General features: G+C 50.1%; 1 protein-coding gene across 1 annotated transcript; it reads left to right on the top strand.

Moving 5' to 3' along the window:
• Window positions 1–921: 921 nt before the first annotated feature.
• On the top strand, window positions 922–6,547 carry Foxf2 (forkhead box F2). The gene is made up of 2 exons (XM_028775712.1): window positions 922–2,467; window positions 5,651–6,547. Exons 1-2 carry the CDS (start codon window positions 1,291–1,293, stop codon window positions 5,812–5,814), a joined length of 1,341 nt encoding a protein of 446 aa, XP_028631545.1. The 5' UTR covers window positions 922–1,290; the 3' UTR covers window positions 5,815–6,547.
• Window positions 6,548–16,923: the final 10,376 nt, after the last annotated feature.

Below are 16,923 nucleotides of genomic sequence, written 5' to 3'. Positions count from 1 at the left end.
CTCTCTCTCTCTCTCTCTCTCTCTCTCTCTCTCTCTCTCTCTCTCTCAGCATGAAGTGGAAATGACAAGTCAGTGGAAGGTGGAAACAAAAAACCGAATCCACTCAACTCAAGAGTCCTGAGTATCTCAGAGCTGGCCCAGGTTTCTTCACCCAAACCCCAATGTTCAACTGAAAATATGTTTATAACTGCCCCCGGGCACAGCTCAAGGGCGCACAGCGCTTGCCCTCTGCTGTGACCTCTCAGAAGCCTGCATGTCCAGCCAGAGAGAAAGAGAGAGAGAGAGAAAGAGAGAGAGACCCGGGATTGGCACGTTACCTTGGGACGTCTGGCACCCTGGCGTGTGGCTGAGGGCGGCACTGTCTAAATGAAGTTGACAGATGGTGTCAGTTCGTGCACTGGGGACCGTGGCTAAGGAAGCTCTTCCAGGGCACAGTCTCCCCAAGACTCAGCCCCCACATGGGCCGGGCGTGGGTGGAGGAGGGGTAGGGTGTGTCCACTCACGGATCGCGGGGTTGGGGGCACTTCTGGGATAGAAAACGGGCTGCTGGAAGGGACAGAGAATGGATTGCCAAAGTTAGGGGTAGTCGAGTCTTGCCAAGGTTGGGAGTTCTCCCAGCAGAATGCAGGAGGATCTGTAGCCTTGGTTTTGAATAGGGCAGACCGGGAAAGGCAAAGAGGCTGAGAGGAATTAGTAGTGAGAGCAGGACCCCGGAGAGTCCGGGAGGCGATAAGAGCAGGAGCCTGCAGCCAGGTCCAGAGGGGGAGGAGTGACGCGAGCCCAGTGCGCCCTCCCCGGGGCGGGCGGTGCGGAGCGAGAAGGGGGCAGGGCGGGGAGGGGTGGAGGGAGGGAGCGACGGAGGGAGGGAGCGAAGCGGCCGCGGGGAGGGCGCGCCAGGGAGGAAGTCCAAGAGACAGAGAGAGGAGCACTCCTGAAAGAAGACGACGGGCTAGTCCCCGGGGTCCCGGCTGAGGTCTTGGCTCTAGGGCGCAAGTTGTCCGGCCCCGGGCAGCGTCTCCTCGGTGGCTTAGGAGACGGTTGCGCAAGGCGCGGGCCGGAGGCTCGGAAGAGGGATGCGCGGGGCGTTGCCTCCGACCCGCCGCCGCCGCCGCCCGAAGCCCCAGAGGAGCTGAGGGAGGCGACGCCGAAGCGCTGGCCCGCAGTGGCCCCGGCTGCAGCGCGGCCGGCGCAGTAGGGCACTCGCCCGGTTTGTGGACCGACCGGGCTCCGGCGCCGCCGATCCCCGTCCCGGGTCCGCCCCCCAGGCCCGGCCTCGCTCCCGGCTCCCAGATGAGCACCGAGGGCGGGCCTCCGCCACCCCCGCCGCGCCCGCCGCCTGCCCCACTCCGCCGCGCGTGCAGCCCGGCGCCCGGCGCGCTCCAGGCCGCCTTGATGAGCCCGCCACCCGCCGCCACCCTGGAGTCCACCTCGTCGTCGTCGTCGTCGTCATCCTCTGCCTCCTGTGCCTCGTCCTCTTCCAACTCGGTCAGCGTCTCGGCGGGTGCTTGCAAGAGTGCGGCGAGCGGCGGCGCGAGCGCCGGGAGTGGGGGCACCAAGAAGGCGACCTCGGGGCTGCGGCGGCCGGAGAAGCCTCCTTACTCGTACATCGCGCTCATCGTCATGGCCATCCAGAGCTCGCCCAGCAAGCGCCTGACGCTCAGCGAGATCTACCAGTTCCTGCAGGCGCGCTTCCCCTTTTTCCGTGGCGCCTACCAGGGCTGGAAGAACTCTGTGCGCCACAACCTCTCGCTCAACGAGTGCTTCATCAAGCTGCCCAAGGGCCTCGGGCGACCGGGCAAGGGCCACTACTGGACCATCGACCCGGCCAGCGAGTTCATGTTCGAGGAGGGTTCGTTCCGCCGGCGGCCGCGAGGCTTCAGGCGGAAGTGCCAGGCTCTCAAACCCATGTACCATCGTGTGGTGAGCGGCTTGGGCTTCGGGGCCTCGCTGCTGCCCCAGGGCTTCGACTTCCAAGCGCCCCCGTCTGCGCCTCTGGGTTGCCATGGCCAGGGAGGCTATGGTGGCCTCGACATGATGCCCGCAGGCTATGATGCAGGGGCGGGTGCTCCGGGCCACGGGCATCCCCACCACCTCCACCACCACCACGTCCCCCATATGTCGCCCAACCCGGGCTCTACCTATATGGCCAGCTGCCCGGTGCCCGCAGGTCCTGCAGGCGTCGGTGCGGCAGCGGGTGGCGGCGGTGGCGGCGGTGACTATGGGCCGGACAGCAGCAGCAGCCCTGTGCCCTCATCCCCGGCCATGGCAAGCGCCATCGAGTGTCACTCGCCCTATACTAGCCCAGCGGCACATTGGAGCTCTCCTGGCGCTTCACCTTACCTCAAGCAGCCGCCTGCCCTGACGCCAAGCAGTAATCCCGCGGCCTCTGCTGGTCTGCACCCCAGCATGTCTTCCTACTCGTTGGAGCAGAGTTACTTGCACCAGAACGCCCGCGAGGATCTCTCAGGTAATAAAGAGCGCCAAGGCCGGCTGAGAGCCTCTGAGGGCCAGGGCTACTGTACCCTCGGTCCCCAACGCTGGGGTCTGTGTAGCTGGGATGTTGGGGGAATTCGGTTCCCTATTCCTGAGTGAGAGGAGAGGATTTGATCTTAGAGCCTTCTCTGATGTTCTGGGCTGGTTGGTGCGCCCCAGAATTCCCAGCCTTTAGAAGGGTGTTGCCAAGTCTTAACCTTCTTGGCCTTCATTAGGACACTGTAGACTTTCTCCCAATTAGGTCAGACTTAGCTCTGAAAGAAGGCATGTGACCTTTGGAGACCTTGGTCAAGGAATTGGGTCTGGATCATTTAGTTCCCCCTTACTCTTTTCAAAGTCCATTTTGCTCAGCATTAGTTCCTAAAGAAGATGACAGAAAGGGACCGGTTCTGTACGAAGCAGAGAGAGTGAGGAAGAGTTCTTACCTGACCAAGTAATGACAGGAGACGGTAGAGAAGGGGGAGAGGAAAGCAGAGCAGAATCCCAAGGACGATGCTAGGGACAGGAGGCACCAAAGTGTTGAGGAATGTTTGAAAACACACACACACACACACACACACACACTGTAGATCTATAAGTTAGTGACACAAGTTTGTCCTGGGCATCAGGGCGTAGGTATCCTGGTGTGATACAACCCCCCACCCCTCAAGAGAAGGGCCTAGAGGCCACTTGCAATGTGGTTGGTTTATTTGTGTGGGTTGCAGATTATGAAAATTTATTGTCTTGTGAAAAGTGGTTGGACTGTGTGAGGAGAGGAGAGAGTGCAAGAGAGAATTTTGTGTTTGTATGGCTTTATCTACAGGATAGAGATAAACCCTGTTTAATTCTCCCCCCACCCAGACTCCCACAGGGGTGCAGGTTGAAATCTAGGAGCCTGTCTGTCAAAGGCAAAGCCCAAAGGTGCCCTTCTCCTACGTGCACTTGCTGCCCCATCAGAAAATTCACAGGCTGATGCATACCTTCATGTGTTTGTGACTCCGTGTGTGCTACAGGAGCTTGGGGAAATAGGGAAGCCAAGAAACGGCAAAAGATCTTGGAGAAATTTCCCAAATAAGCCTTTTAACTGGGGGTCTCAGAGGTTAACCAAACAAAGACAGTCTAGGCAGGACCACACGGGAGAGGATTTTAGGCTGACTTAACCCACAGAGAACAGAGTCTCCTTCAATTTTATGGGAATTTCAACAAGTAACCAATACAGATGACCCTCTCTCTTATTCACTACCCCCACCCCCACCCCGGGCCCTACGGGCTAGCTGTCAGTCTCCCTCCTACACACTGAACTGGAACCTATTGCCTCCCCCCCACACACACACACACTTCTCTAGGCCTACTGCTCTGGCCCCGTTGTCTTGTCTTTCCCTTTGGGTAGACCTAGCTTATATTGAACCCAGACTGCTGGGCTTTCCAACTGTCAGGAAACTATTTTCTAGGAAGTAGCAAACAAGCAAATGCACAGGAAAGACATTTCTGACCTTTTTATTAGGTTCATATCCCATCCCACACACTCCAGGCTGTGCATGAAACGCCCCCCAGACTCCGCGGATATGGCAGCCAAGAAGGCAGGCCTCTGATGATCTCCTCTTCTCCTGCCGGTCATGACCAGCCTTCCCCAAAAGCAATAGCTTAGACTAACTTGGTCATGGTGCCATTTGTCATTCTCTCTTCCTAGAATTTTTTTTTCCGATTTTGTCACCTCCAGGAAAGACCTTGTCAAAGGCCTTTCAAAGAGCACTGCGTTGTACACGGGGACCCTGCAGGGCCTAGTTCCTAGTGCTACCCACAGGACTGCGGCCCCATTGAAACTGAAAGGTCCCTGGAGGCCTGAAGCGGTGGCCTAGGGACAGCTGAACAACCCCCCCCCCCAGAACACACATCGCCACATACATGTACAGCACGACCCTCGTCCCGCCACACACCCGCACACGCCGCGCCCCCACTTTCTAACAGGATAACGGAGGTGGCAACCTCAGGGAGGCAGAGGCGATGCAGGTCGCTAGAGGCAGGAGTAGTCATCACGAAGCCCTGTGGCTTCTCTAGTCGGCTGTCTGTGCTCCCTCGCGGCTCGTCAGGGAGCAGGCAGCTGCCTGGGACCGGGGAGGCGTGAGCTCTGGTGGCAGCTGTAGCAGCGAAGGATCGTCCCGCGCGTTCACCTGGGTCGCTTCTCCGGAGCTGAAACGCCCCGAGCGTCCCACATTGCCACAGAGGCAATGCCACCGGCTGCTGAGCGGCCTAGCTCAATTGAGTGTCTGCCCTAGGGGCTTACACGTCGCTGGTCGCACGTAAGCTTTACTTCAGTTTACAGTCAACCTCATTGGGGGCGACACAGGCGTGCGGCTGGTGCGGGTCACGCCAACCGGGTGCGTAGAGGAAGTACTGGCAAAGCCTGTCCACGCCAGCAGAGATGCGCTGATCCCACTAGCCGACTGCTCCTCGGAGTGGAGAAAGCAAAAGCAAAAGTGGTTCGCAGGTTGGCGCTGAGAGGGACCGGCTCAGGTCCTTGATACAAGCTTTCCCCAGGCTCCACCAGTTCCCTCGGGTACTCCGCGCGCAGCTAAAGAGCACCACTACTCAGTCCCCTGAACTTGTCCCGGACAAGGCAAAGCCGAAGGGGTTCGGGACCTAAAAGATGCCTGCTGCCTGTGGCTGGGAGGGGGCCTCCCTCTTCTCTCCCCCTTCTCAGGCCCCTTCTCTAAGGTATTTTTCTCTGTCATTCTATGGACGAAGGGGATAGCCTCAGATCCCGGTTCTTGAGATGGGAAAACTAGGTACAGAAACAGAGGTGACGGCGGCAGAAGTGGCGGGGTCCGGGTGCGGAGCGCAGCCTGGATCCAGGCCTGGCACTGAGGTCCCCCAGCCCAAGACGGGAAAAATGGGAATTCATGGACAGATTACCTCTCAAGGTGTTCATGAATTCCCACTTGCCTCTCCAGGAGGCGTATTTAAAACCAAAGCAGGGCAGGCGTCTTGGGACTCCAGGCCGCTCTGAGATGCGCCCCGCTTCCTGTCGGGTTTATAGCCGTACACCCAAAGGCCACCAGCTGCTTTTGCACCCTCAGTCAAAAATAACACAAATTAAATGGAAAATTTCGAAGTAATACACCCCACCATCAGCTGGGTGACTTTTACTGAAAAGATTTTTTTCTTCTACTTCTTTCAGTGGGACTGCCCCGTTACCAACATCACTCCACTCCAGTGTGTGACAGAAAAGATTTCGTCCTCAATTTCAATGGCATTTCTTCTTTCCACCCCTCTGCTAGTGGCTCGTATTATCATCATCACCACCAGAGCGTGTGCCAAGATATTAAGCCCTGTGTTATGTGAATGGACAGAGGCCTTGAAGGCTGCTCTCCCTCTTCTACCCTTTCCTCCTCTCCCCTCCGAGAGGGGCAGCTAGGAACTGCAACGGACTCACACACTGTGCACGCGGATAGCAGTAAGTAGCACACCCATCACTTAGACAAATACCCAGGAGAGTCCTGCTCACCGATATTTGCCCACCCGTGGAAGAGGAAATCTTTCGAAAGGCAATATCCCAGAAGAGGGACAGACAGAGGAGGTTACTACATAATACTACGAGGAAGACATAAAACTTTTCAGTTCTGGGGTGACCATTGCATTCACTGATCAGGGTCCGAAAAGGGAGGTGTGTGTGTGTGTGTGTGTGTGTGTGTGTGCTTGTGTGCTTTTCAGACTTGCAGTGCTAAAAGCACAGTATTTCAAGAAAGCCTTCTCTAGTTCCCTGGCCCAGTAGGAGATTTCTCCCACCCACTCCCCAGCCCCAACACTCCCTTCGGATACAGGTGCCAAAGAACATTGTGAAGAAATGAAGAATGATAGTCTAGCTTAAGAAAGTGTCTCTCAGTATTGTGACAATACAACATTTTTACAAGGTTGTTTTTCTACCACCGTATTTTAAAAGTATTTTTATGATCTTCGTATACTCACACTTCGCTTGTATTGTAAAAGGAGGGTATATTTGCACTTATGTATACTTTTACAGTTTGCCAAGATATTTTGATGTAAGTTTTTTTTCAATAAAATGTGTATAACAAGTAGTTGTTCTAGGGACCCTTTCCTCTGCAGGCACCCTGTCATGGCCACACCCTCCAGGCAACATTGCAGCTCTAGGTTGCCTGCCCCCAAATTGTATAACTGACATGATGTGAGGGCTCTTGTTTTGAATAAGCCAGACCAGTCCTGATGGTGGGTCTTCTTGGTGAAGAGGGCACTTCTGTTATTTCTTTCTTCGGTTCACTCTCACTTTTTCTAGCCAAACAAAAACCAGAAGGTGAAAGGAATTTAAAAATAAAACACACACACACACACACACACAAAGTAAAAACAACAAAAGCAGGCAAAATACTGAAAGCCGAGGGTTTGATCTGAGGAAGCTAAGTTCTGTGCCCTCTTTGTTTCTTTTCCTGTGCCCAAGAGTTCTGCCCTTCTGCTCCTTCCTTTCTCCCACTAGTACCAGGTGCTAGGGCAAAGTAAAGAACCACCACCCAGAGCCTTGAACATCTCATCCAGGCTGCAGGCTGCCTGGTGGACAGATCAAAGGGGTCTATGGGCCCTCTGCAGGGCAGATTACAGCAGGGGAAACTTAAACTGCCACCCTACCCCCTAACAAGGGCTCCCACAAGATTGCACAGCTTCTGGGTCCATTCGTGCCAGGTTTTCCAACCCTGAATGCTACCCACAACTGGCAGGACACGGAATTGAAAAGTGAAAATAGTCCAGCAAGGCGGAGGATTTATTTCCCACCCAGAACACCCATTGCTCCGAGAACAGAGCAATGTTCCCTTTTTATCATGTTGCAGTAATTTTCTCTTCAACTCAGGGATGGATTTTTGTTTTGGGTTTTGTTAAATTCTCTTACCTTCCAATCCCACCGCCAGGCACTTACTGCTAACTCAGGATAGGAGTATTTTTCCCCTGTTTTAATGAATCTTCACTCTGAGGTGTTCTCCTGAATTAAACATCTAGTTTCAAAACTCTTAGCTATATTCCTAACCCTTAGGCCTCTTTTCTATATTTAAAAAAAAAGTAGTGGAATTAAACACTTTGTTTCTTCATTATCATATTTGCATTTACATCGGCTTTTCTCCCCACCATCCCCCTCCAACCCGTCCCCCATCCTTTTTGTCTTTTATTCTGAGTTACTCAGGGGGGCCTGCTATAAATTATGAAGTCAGTCTCAGAGTTTGCTCCGACCACAGTGCTGTGTTTACATTCCTTCCAAGGCAGCCGGCATGGTCGTAATTTATATCCTAAACACTTGAACGTAACTTGTTTATACAGAGAATGACGGGACCTCAAACTCCAGGCCGATCTGGCCAACCGCATCCGGAGAACCAGCGCGCCCCCTGGTGGAGCAGGAGACAGGTGCATGAGGACCTGGGCTCAGAAAGCGCTAAGAATACAAAACAGTGTCGGTGCTAATCAGTACAGACATTTAGAACAGCTCTGTCGGGAATTATGCTTTCTGCTTTTAGAAAACACCTCCAATTTTCTCATATTTTATTATGTCCATCTACAATTTCATCCTGGAAGATGATGACACTTTAAGCTTGTAGAGGTCTCAACTAAAGTCACCGTTTGCTTCTGGGTCACAGTTGCCTCTCTCTTAACTGCCCCTCCATCCAAGACACACGCTCAGACATGTTAATAGTCATTTTTCTTTTTTTGTGTAATTTGTTTTTAGTTTTTTATGTTCTATAAATTAAGAAAGTGTACTTCTTAGTTTTAAATGTTTCTAAAATATTGATAAGACATTCTAAAATAAGTGCTACCATACTTTCAGAAGTGAAAATAAGTAATTCAGCGGGGAGGGCGCTTCTGAATCCCTCAACTATTTCTATACCTTGGGGACCAAACCCACAATAAGCACTTGCTCGGCCACCCAACCCTGCATATTTCAAGTGTACTTCCGGTCTTCAGAACTTCTGCTCATTGGCAGAATAAAATGATATGCCAAAGGATAGCTGAATATTTTGCAAAAATGGACTGGCCTTCTGTGTGTGCTTTTAGTTAAAACTACGTAAACTAAGAAGGAAGGCAACAGGTGACCAGGCTCATGGCTCATGGGGAGGGCGGGGGAGGGGGCTGGGCAGTGGTTGTCTTAGTAAGCCCTACCTAGTTAATCCTTTCTGTTTCCCTATGCTGGGGGTTGCCGGGAGAGAACAGTGTGTTTCCATTAGCATGGCAAATACCAGAGATGAGCAGCTCACAAAGAGCAAAGGGTGAGCAGGAGAATTTTTAGGCCTGAATAGTGTAGCACATCGTGATGGAAGTGTATAGTAGGGCAAAGGATTCCCCTCGGATCTGGGGAATGAGAAAGAGAAGACATGTGGCCTCACACCTGCCTAGTTAAGCCCCCAGTGATCTGAAAACCCCACCTGGGCCTCACCACCTTAAAGGCTCTACACCTCTCACACCACAGACAGAACACGGGGTTAGAGGGGCCATTCCAGATGCTAATTATAACATGAAGATCTTGATCCTATTTACATATCACCCTTAGGTCACGTGTTTGAGGGGTCTCGATCCCCCCCATGCGTTTCCAGTCAAGTCTTGGATAGCTTTTCATCTGACATTGCAGACATAGGCAGGGTGGTGGGCTTCTTTTTCCCTGCAGTGGCTTTCAGACCCTATGGTACTTCAGAATGACCAGGAAGGTTTGTTAACGGGGCTACTGGGGTTCAGTGGGTCCAGGGAGAACGCAAGAACTGATACTTCTAATAAGCTCTCAAAGATGCTGAAGATGTTGTCCAGGGACCACACTACCTGGACATGGCTCTAGAAAGACACTGAGTAAAATGTTTTTTATAGGGTTTCCTAGTCCGTGTTAAGGCTAACCTGTTAATGAGTGACCATAGATCTAAAATGCTGTTGGGTTTTGGTTTATTATTATTATTATTATTTGTGCTTATTCACTTTACATCCTACTCACTGTCCCACTCCTGGTCATCCCCACCTCCTTCCCCTCTGAGTGGGTTGGGTATCTCCTCACCCTGGCATATCAAGTCTCTGTGAGGCTAGGTGCTTTCACTCCCACTGAGGCCAAACAAGGCAGCCCAGCTAGAAGAGTATATCCCATGGACAGGCAACAGCTTTGTGATAGCCCCCTCCCCTCCGGTTGTTTGGGACCCACATGAAAACCAAGCTGCACATCTGCTACATATGTGCAGGGAGGCCTAGGTCCAGCTCATGCATGTTCTTTGGCTGGTGGTTCAGTCTCTGAGAACCTCAAAGGTCTAGGTTAGTTGATTCTGTTGGTCTTCCTATGGAGTTCTTTTCCTCTTAGGGACTGTTGGGTATTTTAAAAATAGTCTTTCTATCTCAGATGTCTCACTGATTACTAGAAAACACAAGGTCAAGTTTTGAAACCTATACCAAAAATAAATAAATAGGGTCTTCTTATTTTTATTTAAATATATAAGAGTAGTAATTTTAGTCTAGCAAATTATGCAAAAACAGTCAAGTCACATCACTCAAGTCTCCCTGTCTTGGGACAGCAAATTTTAGTACTTAACACACAGCACCATGTTGGAACAGCAAATCTTAATACTTAACACACAGCACCATATTGGACAGACTTCTCCAAACAAAATGAAGGAGGTGTCTCAGAAAAGAAACCCCTCTGTTTTCTATACAAGGTTCTTCTAGGTGTGGAACAGAGCAAGGCAAGGCAGGCCATACTCTCTGAGGAGAGGCAGTGATGACCCCTGAGTACAAAGGGGTCAGGCAAGAACAAGAGTGAGTGAGGCAAGAATGAAGTAGGAAGAGAGAGAAGAGGAGAGAGAGGAGGGAAGGAGGGGAGATGGGGAAAGGGGAAGTGGAGAAAAATAGGAAGAAAGGGAGAAGTAAAGAAGGAGGGAAGGCAAGTCAGAACAATAGGAAGAGGGGAAGAGAAAGGAAGGGAGAGAGAAAATAGAGAAAGTAGGAGAGAGGAGAGGGACAGAGGGGAGAGGGGAGGGAAGGGGAGAGGGGAGAAGAGGGGAGGAAAAAGGGGAGGGGATGGGAGAGGAGAGGAAAGAAGAAGAGGGATGGGGAGGAACTGGAATATATTTCCAGCTCTGGCCCATAGGAATAGCAGCCTCAGTTCAGCCTCTTGTCTCCTGAGGCCACTGCTATGTCTGGTCTCCAGCGTCAACCCTTTGGCTGAAAGGCCAACACACTTGTTCCTGTGGCCTTGTGCCTGGACTCTGGGGAGGGAGTTTTCTATCTGGGCATGCTCAGATTCTCTGACCAGCTGTAGCCAGTTCTAGAAATGTCAGAGCACGCCCCTTAGGAAGTGGGGGTCTGGTTTCCAGGGGGAATGGACTATCAGGGACACAACACTGTGTGACAGAAGACAGAGTAGTATGTTTTCTTGAAAGAGAATCAGCAGATTCGGGGCTCCCTAATTATTGTGCATTGTGGGGATTAATTCAGAAAGGCACCAGCTTATTTACGATGGAAATATGTATTTTATCAGAAAAGAAATGCATTTTACCCAACCTTGTGAAATACAGACTTAGCAAAGGAAAATGCCACAGATATAGACATGGGGCCCAATAAGGACCACAGCACACAGACTGCAAGATCACTGGGTAGGGGTGGGGAATGAAAGACCTGGAAGTTCCTTTGGAGTGTTTGGGCCACAGTGAGCCAACTAATAAATATTCTCTAGAGGCCTCGTGTGATAGACACATGTTATAGACCCTGTCCATCCAGGGCCAAATGGACCGAGTCTCTTGCCATATATGATTCTGGGACAACAGCTGAGTTCTGAGGGGCAGTTGAAAGCTAATGCCCTGGACTCCACTCTTTCTGTAAATGGCTACCACAAGCTTAAAACTGCTTCTAAATGGACCAAGGCTGGCCAGAATGATGTAGGGTGAAGAACAGTTGCCCTGTCTCTCCAGCCCCCCTTCTGCTGGTCATTAGCTGCCATTCTGTTCCCTCCTGCTTCTCTAAGTAGTTCCACCCAGCACCAAGCATGCTGGGCTCATCAGGAGGCAGTGCCAATAGACCAGCTGAGCCAGGGAACCCAGTGATGGTCAACCCACACAGCTGCTCTCCCAGATGAAGGCAAGCAGAGCACTGCTCCAAGAGCAGAATTGCTCCATTGGGTTGAAGCATGAGCTAGTTGAGCTACTCAGATTCCAAAGATACTAGCAGACACTCACCCTTGGGGGTGGCAGCATCCTGATTACTTATCTGTGCTCACAGATGGCTGGCAGGATGTGTGAGCTTCAAGAAACTGGAAGCAGTGCAATGGTACCCATAGCTATGGCATCCTGAGGAGCCTTCTATCCCGTTTGGTCATCTTATCTGGTGGGGATTGACCTCCATTTATTTTTATATTTTTGAAACTCCTTGGGATGATCAGAATCTTGTTGCTATTTTTCTAAGTCTAAGTCCTTCAAGGAGGACCATTGGCAGACGAGGAAACCTAATATGCTAAGAGTCTCAGGAAGTCTCCTGGTCATGAAATAGCTGTGCATACATGTGCATCTTATCCTGCCCACCAAGATCTTTGGTGGTCAGATACCCACGAACACGCAACCCATGGCAGTCAGTGTCACCAAGGCTGACATTGGCTTCTCCACAGCTGCTCCCAGCAGGCCAGGCATGCTGCTCTAGCATTTCATGGATTTTTGTTGTGGTGGTAGTTGCTTTAGGGTAAATTCTGCAGAGAAGGAAGGACCATCTCAGCAGTTCAGCTAGCCATGACAGTCCTTAATACATTACTAAGACCTTGGAAAGGCCTTGTGGGATCAAGAAGATACACTAATTTGTATCAGAACATAGGAGAGTTGATCAATAGGCTCTGTGGCCTGGCCTCACCTTCTCCTGGGTCTGCCAGATTTCAATATGCCAATTGTTATGAAGACCGTAGAGACCCTAAAGTGCATAACAGATACAAAGTCTACAACCTCAGTTTGCCAGGATATATCATCTCTGTCCTGGGGATCAGAGGACAATAAAGACAACCAGGAAGGCATGTCAGACCAAGGCATGCTAAAACTACCACTAAGAGAATGTGCACTCATGCAGGCTCATACACATACACACACACACACACACACACACCTGGATGCTCATTTACACACAAACACACCCATACATAAACTCAGATGCAGACATATAGATGCTTAATAAACACAGACTGACACACAGACACTTGTATATACGTAAAGATGTATCTACACCTACTCTTATAGACATACCTGGACATGTGTATATATAGAGATACACACTCACACACATACCTGGACATTTATGGACAAACACACAGAGACATGCCCATAGATATACTCACACAGAGACATACAGATATTCACACATACCTGGGCATTTGTAGATATGGTTGTATATAAACAACTATGTATACTTACACACAGAGGCACAGATATAGCTAGGCATTTGTGCACATTCGGGGTCATAACCATACACACGCCCATGCCTGGACAGTTGTACACACACAGATACACTCACACAAAGACATGCAGACACATTAGAACATTTATGCACATATAGTTACATCCACAAGTATATACTCATAGGAAGACATACAGAAATACCTCTTTTCTGGTTCTTGCCCCTCCCCCTCACACACACAGTGGACCTAATCCTTTGAAACTGTGTGCCAAAAAGAAAGTAAGTAAATGAACGAATGAAGCCCTTTCTACCTTCAAAATAAAATAAAAGACAGGAATTTGCTGGAGACAAACTCTAAGTCAGGTTCAGCAGGGACATTCCATCTCAGGGCTGGAGGGGAAGGGAGAGGCCATCTTCTCCCTAGGCCTTTGCATGACCTGAGGTCTGCATGCTTCTTCTATGTCTAAATGTTCCCATTTTGCAAGAGACCAATCCAATTAGACTGAAGCCTACCTGAAGGACATCATTTTACATGGGCTACTTCAGTAGAGATGTAGTCTCCACACGAGATCATTGGTGTTTTGGACTCTGTTAGAGTTCTTCAGAAGAACAGAACCATGGGAAAGGGACTTACCCAAACAGAGGCTGGTTAGTGTCACAATGGGTGGATATCAAAGAACTGAGGGAAATAGTCACTGATGAGCCCTAAAAGCAGAAAGTCTTGGAGCAAGAGGGACCAGTGGAGGCTAGAGATGGATAAGAGGCTGAGAGTGCTTGCTGCAATTACAGAGAGCCAGAGTTCAGCTCTCAGTACCCGTGTCAGAATGTTTACAACTCCAGCTCCAGCAATCTGCTGCCCTCTTCTGGCCCCCAAGGGTACCCACACCCACATGCATGTGCACTTGTGTGCACGCTCGCGCACACACACACACACGCACACAATACACACCACACACCACACACGCACATGCACACACATTTTACAAATTCCCTCAAAATAAATCTTTTGAAAAAAGAGAGAGACCTATGATGCCTGCCCAGTTGGAGGCTGAAGGCTGGAATCCCGATGGGAGAGTTGCCACAGCAGCCCATCCTTAAAGGGTATGGAGCCTAGAGCTTGCTATCCACTATTGACGAGAGTGGAGCTGAGGGGGCTTCCACTGAGAGATCAGAACATGTACCTGCAAGCCTCCCCTTCTACATTTGTCCACTGGGCCACCAACATACGGGGAGATGCTGCCCACACTGTGAGGGGATGTTCAGTTCACTGGCTCACGTGCCAGCCACCTCCAGAAATGTTCTCACAGATACATCCAACAGTACTTCGTAGGAGTATCTCAGTTCAGTCAAATTAACAGTTAAATCAACCTTCAAAGACTCCAGCTTACTACTATTATCTTTGGAAGGATGTGGGAGAGATGAACTCAGTTCAACCCATAACCATTAGAAATCAGGTCTGAGCCGGGCAGTGGTGGCGCACGCCTTTAATCACACCAGCACTCGAGAGGCAGAGGCAGGCAGATTTCTGAGTTCGAGGCCAGCCTGGTCTACAGAGTGAGTTCCAGGGCAACCAGGGCTATACAGAGAAACCTTGTCTTGAAAAACAAAAACAAACAAAAAAACACCGCCACCACCAACAACAAAAAAAAGAAATCAGGTCTGCCACAAGTCAGAGATATGTCTAATCTCCTGAAGAAGAATGTGGATGAGGGAATGATCCACTTTTCATCTCTTCCCTTGAACCTTCAGTGTCTGCATGATAGATTCTATTTCCTTTGATGCAAAAGTTCTCTAATACAAGCAGCGGCTTCAGGACCCTCTAGGGTGTACTCTTTGCAGGGAAAGGGCTGGAGTTCCTTTCCACACAGTGCTGGAAGGGGCCAGGCTGTCTACAGCATTGAGGACCTTAGCTCCAAAGGAGAAGGGCATGGGACAATGATGTTCTATTTTCTGAACCTGAGAATGTCCATGAATGCCGTGAGGAGTGAGGCTGCCTCACCAGCTCTCCTCAATACTCTTGTAGCATCGTGGATATCATAAAAGAGATGCCCTGAGTACCAGGCTCTGACAACTAGCTATGTGCTACACCCTGGGTCAGTCCTTAAAATGTCTCATAAGGTTGATGTCACTAACTCATTTTCCACGTAAGTCAACTTGATGATGGTCACAGTTCACAGCTGGGGTTCCTGAAACTCCAGCTTGAATCCTCATACATCTGAGTCAGGCAACATGCGGAGATGAACTGGGTGGTAGTCACCATGTGCAGAGTGTGTAAGCTGTTAGTGGCTTTTTAATAACCGTTTGTAGTTTTCCTCTTAGCCAGCTAACTCCCAAATAATTGAGTCTGGATCATTATATTTATTTAACATTCTTTAAAGGCACAACAACTGAACAGTATTACTCTATTTTACTCTAAACTAATCTGGCTCTCAGCCAAAATCCCAGCCAAAAATAGTTGCATTGTATGGCTTTCTCTGTTCCAGATGCTTTTCTAATGGTGTCTTCTGGACTCTCTCCTCAAGATTAAATTCCCTACTTCTACCCTCTCTCACCCTGGCTGGCAGGAAGTCCCGCCCTGTTCTCTTCCTTGCTCAGTCATTGGCTATCAGGCTCTCTTTATTGACACTTCAGGGAACAATTGGGGAGCTGGTATTTATACAAGATTGAGACAGGAGATCTCTGAATAAGGATAGCAACCAGATATAGGAGACAGAAATAAGCATTTGGATCTTCACACAGTGCACAATAACATTATGCCTACAGGAAATTTCATTAGAAAAAGATGTATGCCCATATTCACCTTGGCAGTTCTACGATGCATTTGAGTTTGGTATGCAGTGTCATAGGCCCAAATTACAGTCTGTATCACAATGAACCATGCTACCCTTAGCCCATAGGAATAGAATGGACCATAGCAAACAGTGTGCTTGCTTCCAGGATTCCTATGCTTTCTCCTGAGTTAGCTTCTCCAGATCCTCTCAAGCTGTGCCATCAGCTCCCCACCTGAATAGTAGAAAGCATATCTGGGCTTGGGATGGCTAATTTTATATCACCTTGACACAAACTAGAGTCATCTGAGAGAAAGGAACGGCAACAGAGAAAATGTCTCCCATAAGAGTGTCTATAGACAAGTCTGTAGAACGTTTTGTTAATTGGTGATTGATGTGGAAGGGCCCAGTCCATTATGGGCAGTGCCACCCTGGACAGGTGGTCCTAGGCTCTATAAGAAAGCAGGCTGAACAAGCTGTGAGGATCAAGGCAGTAAGCAGCACTCCTCCACAGCTCCGCCATTGGCTTCTGCCTCCAGTCCTCTGCCTGGTTTGCGTTCTTGTCTTAGCTTCCTTCAGAGGATTATGACTCTGGCTCTGTAAGCCAAACACCCGCCCCTCCAAGTTGCTCTTGATCATAGTGTTCCGTCACAGTCATAGGAACCCTACAAAGGACAAGTCTCAAGCCTTTGCTCCTACAGTAGAGGTAGACACCAGTAGGCTAGAAGCAATCAGTGAGCAGAGGCCAACGCTACAAAGTCATGACACAGGCCAGAACAACCTGAGACAAGCAGAAGATCAATTGGACTTGGCCAGGAGGACTCCCCATGGAAACAGATTCGCTGGTGTGGAAGACAGGGGCAGAAGCCGAGCCAGCGACTGACCGTCCAGCATGGGAGCATGGCTGCACCCCTGCATTCCTGAGACTCCCAGATCTGATGATTAAGTCCCACAACCCTCTTGCTCCCCAGCTTCTTTGTTTCCTAGATCAGAGCAGAGGCTGAGTCACTGAGGGGTTTTAATTTGGAAAACAAGGTCACATAAGAAAGAAAGAAACCACAATTCTATTAACAATTACGCTCAGAGCAAGGGCAGAGTTACAACTTTCCTTTTTCTTCCCCCAAGTTAGCGCTGGCATTAGAGGAGCCTTCTTCAGAATTCCTGAGCAGGCTCAAGTCTCCTGGAGCAAACAAGGGGTCACTTCGGAGTTGGGGAGGGGGAGAGGAGATGGGGAGGACACAGATGGTTTGATTCCAGTTTTCTATTTGTTGCCATCAGACCTCTGAAGAAAACTTTA

The sequence above is a fragment of the Grammomys surdaster genome, unplaced genomic scaffold (genome assembly GCF_004785775.1).
Source record: "Grammomys surdaster isolate TR1022 unplaced genomic scaffold, NIH_TR_1.0 258, whole genome shotgun sequence".
NCBI lineage: Eukaryota > Metazoa > Chordata > Mammalia > Rodentia > Muridae > Grammomys > Grammomys surdaster.
The sequence above is the reverse complement of the archived record's forward strand: the minus strand, read 5'-3'. Positions and strand labels throughout refer to the sequence as shown.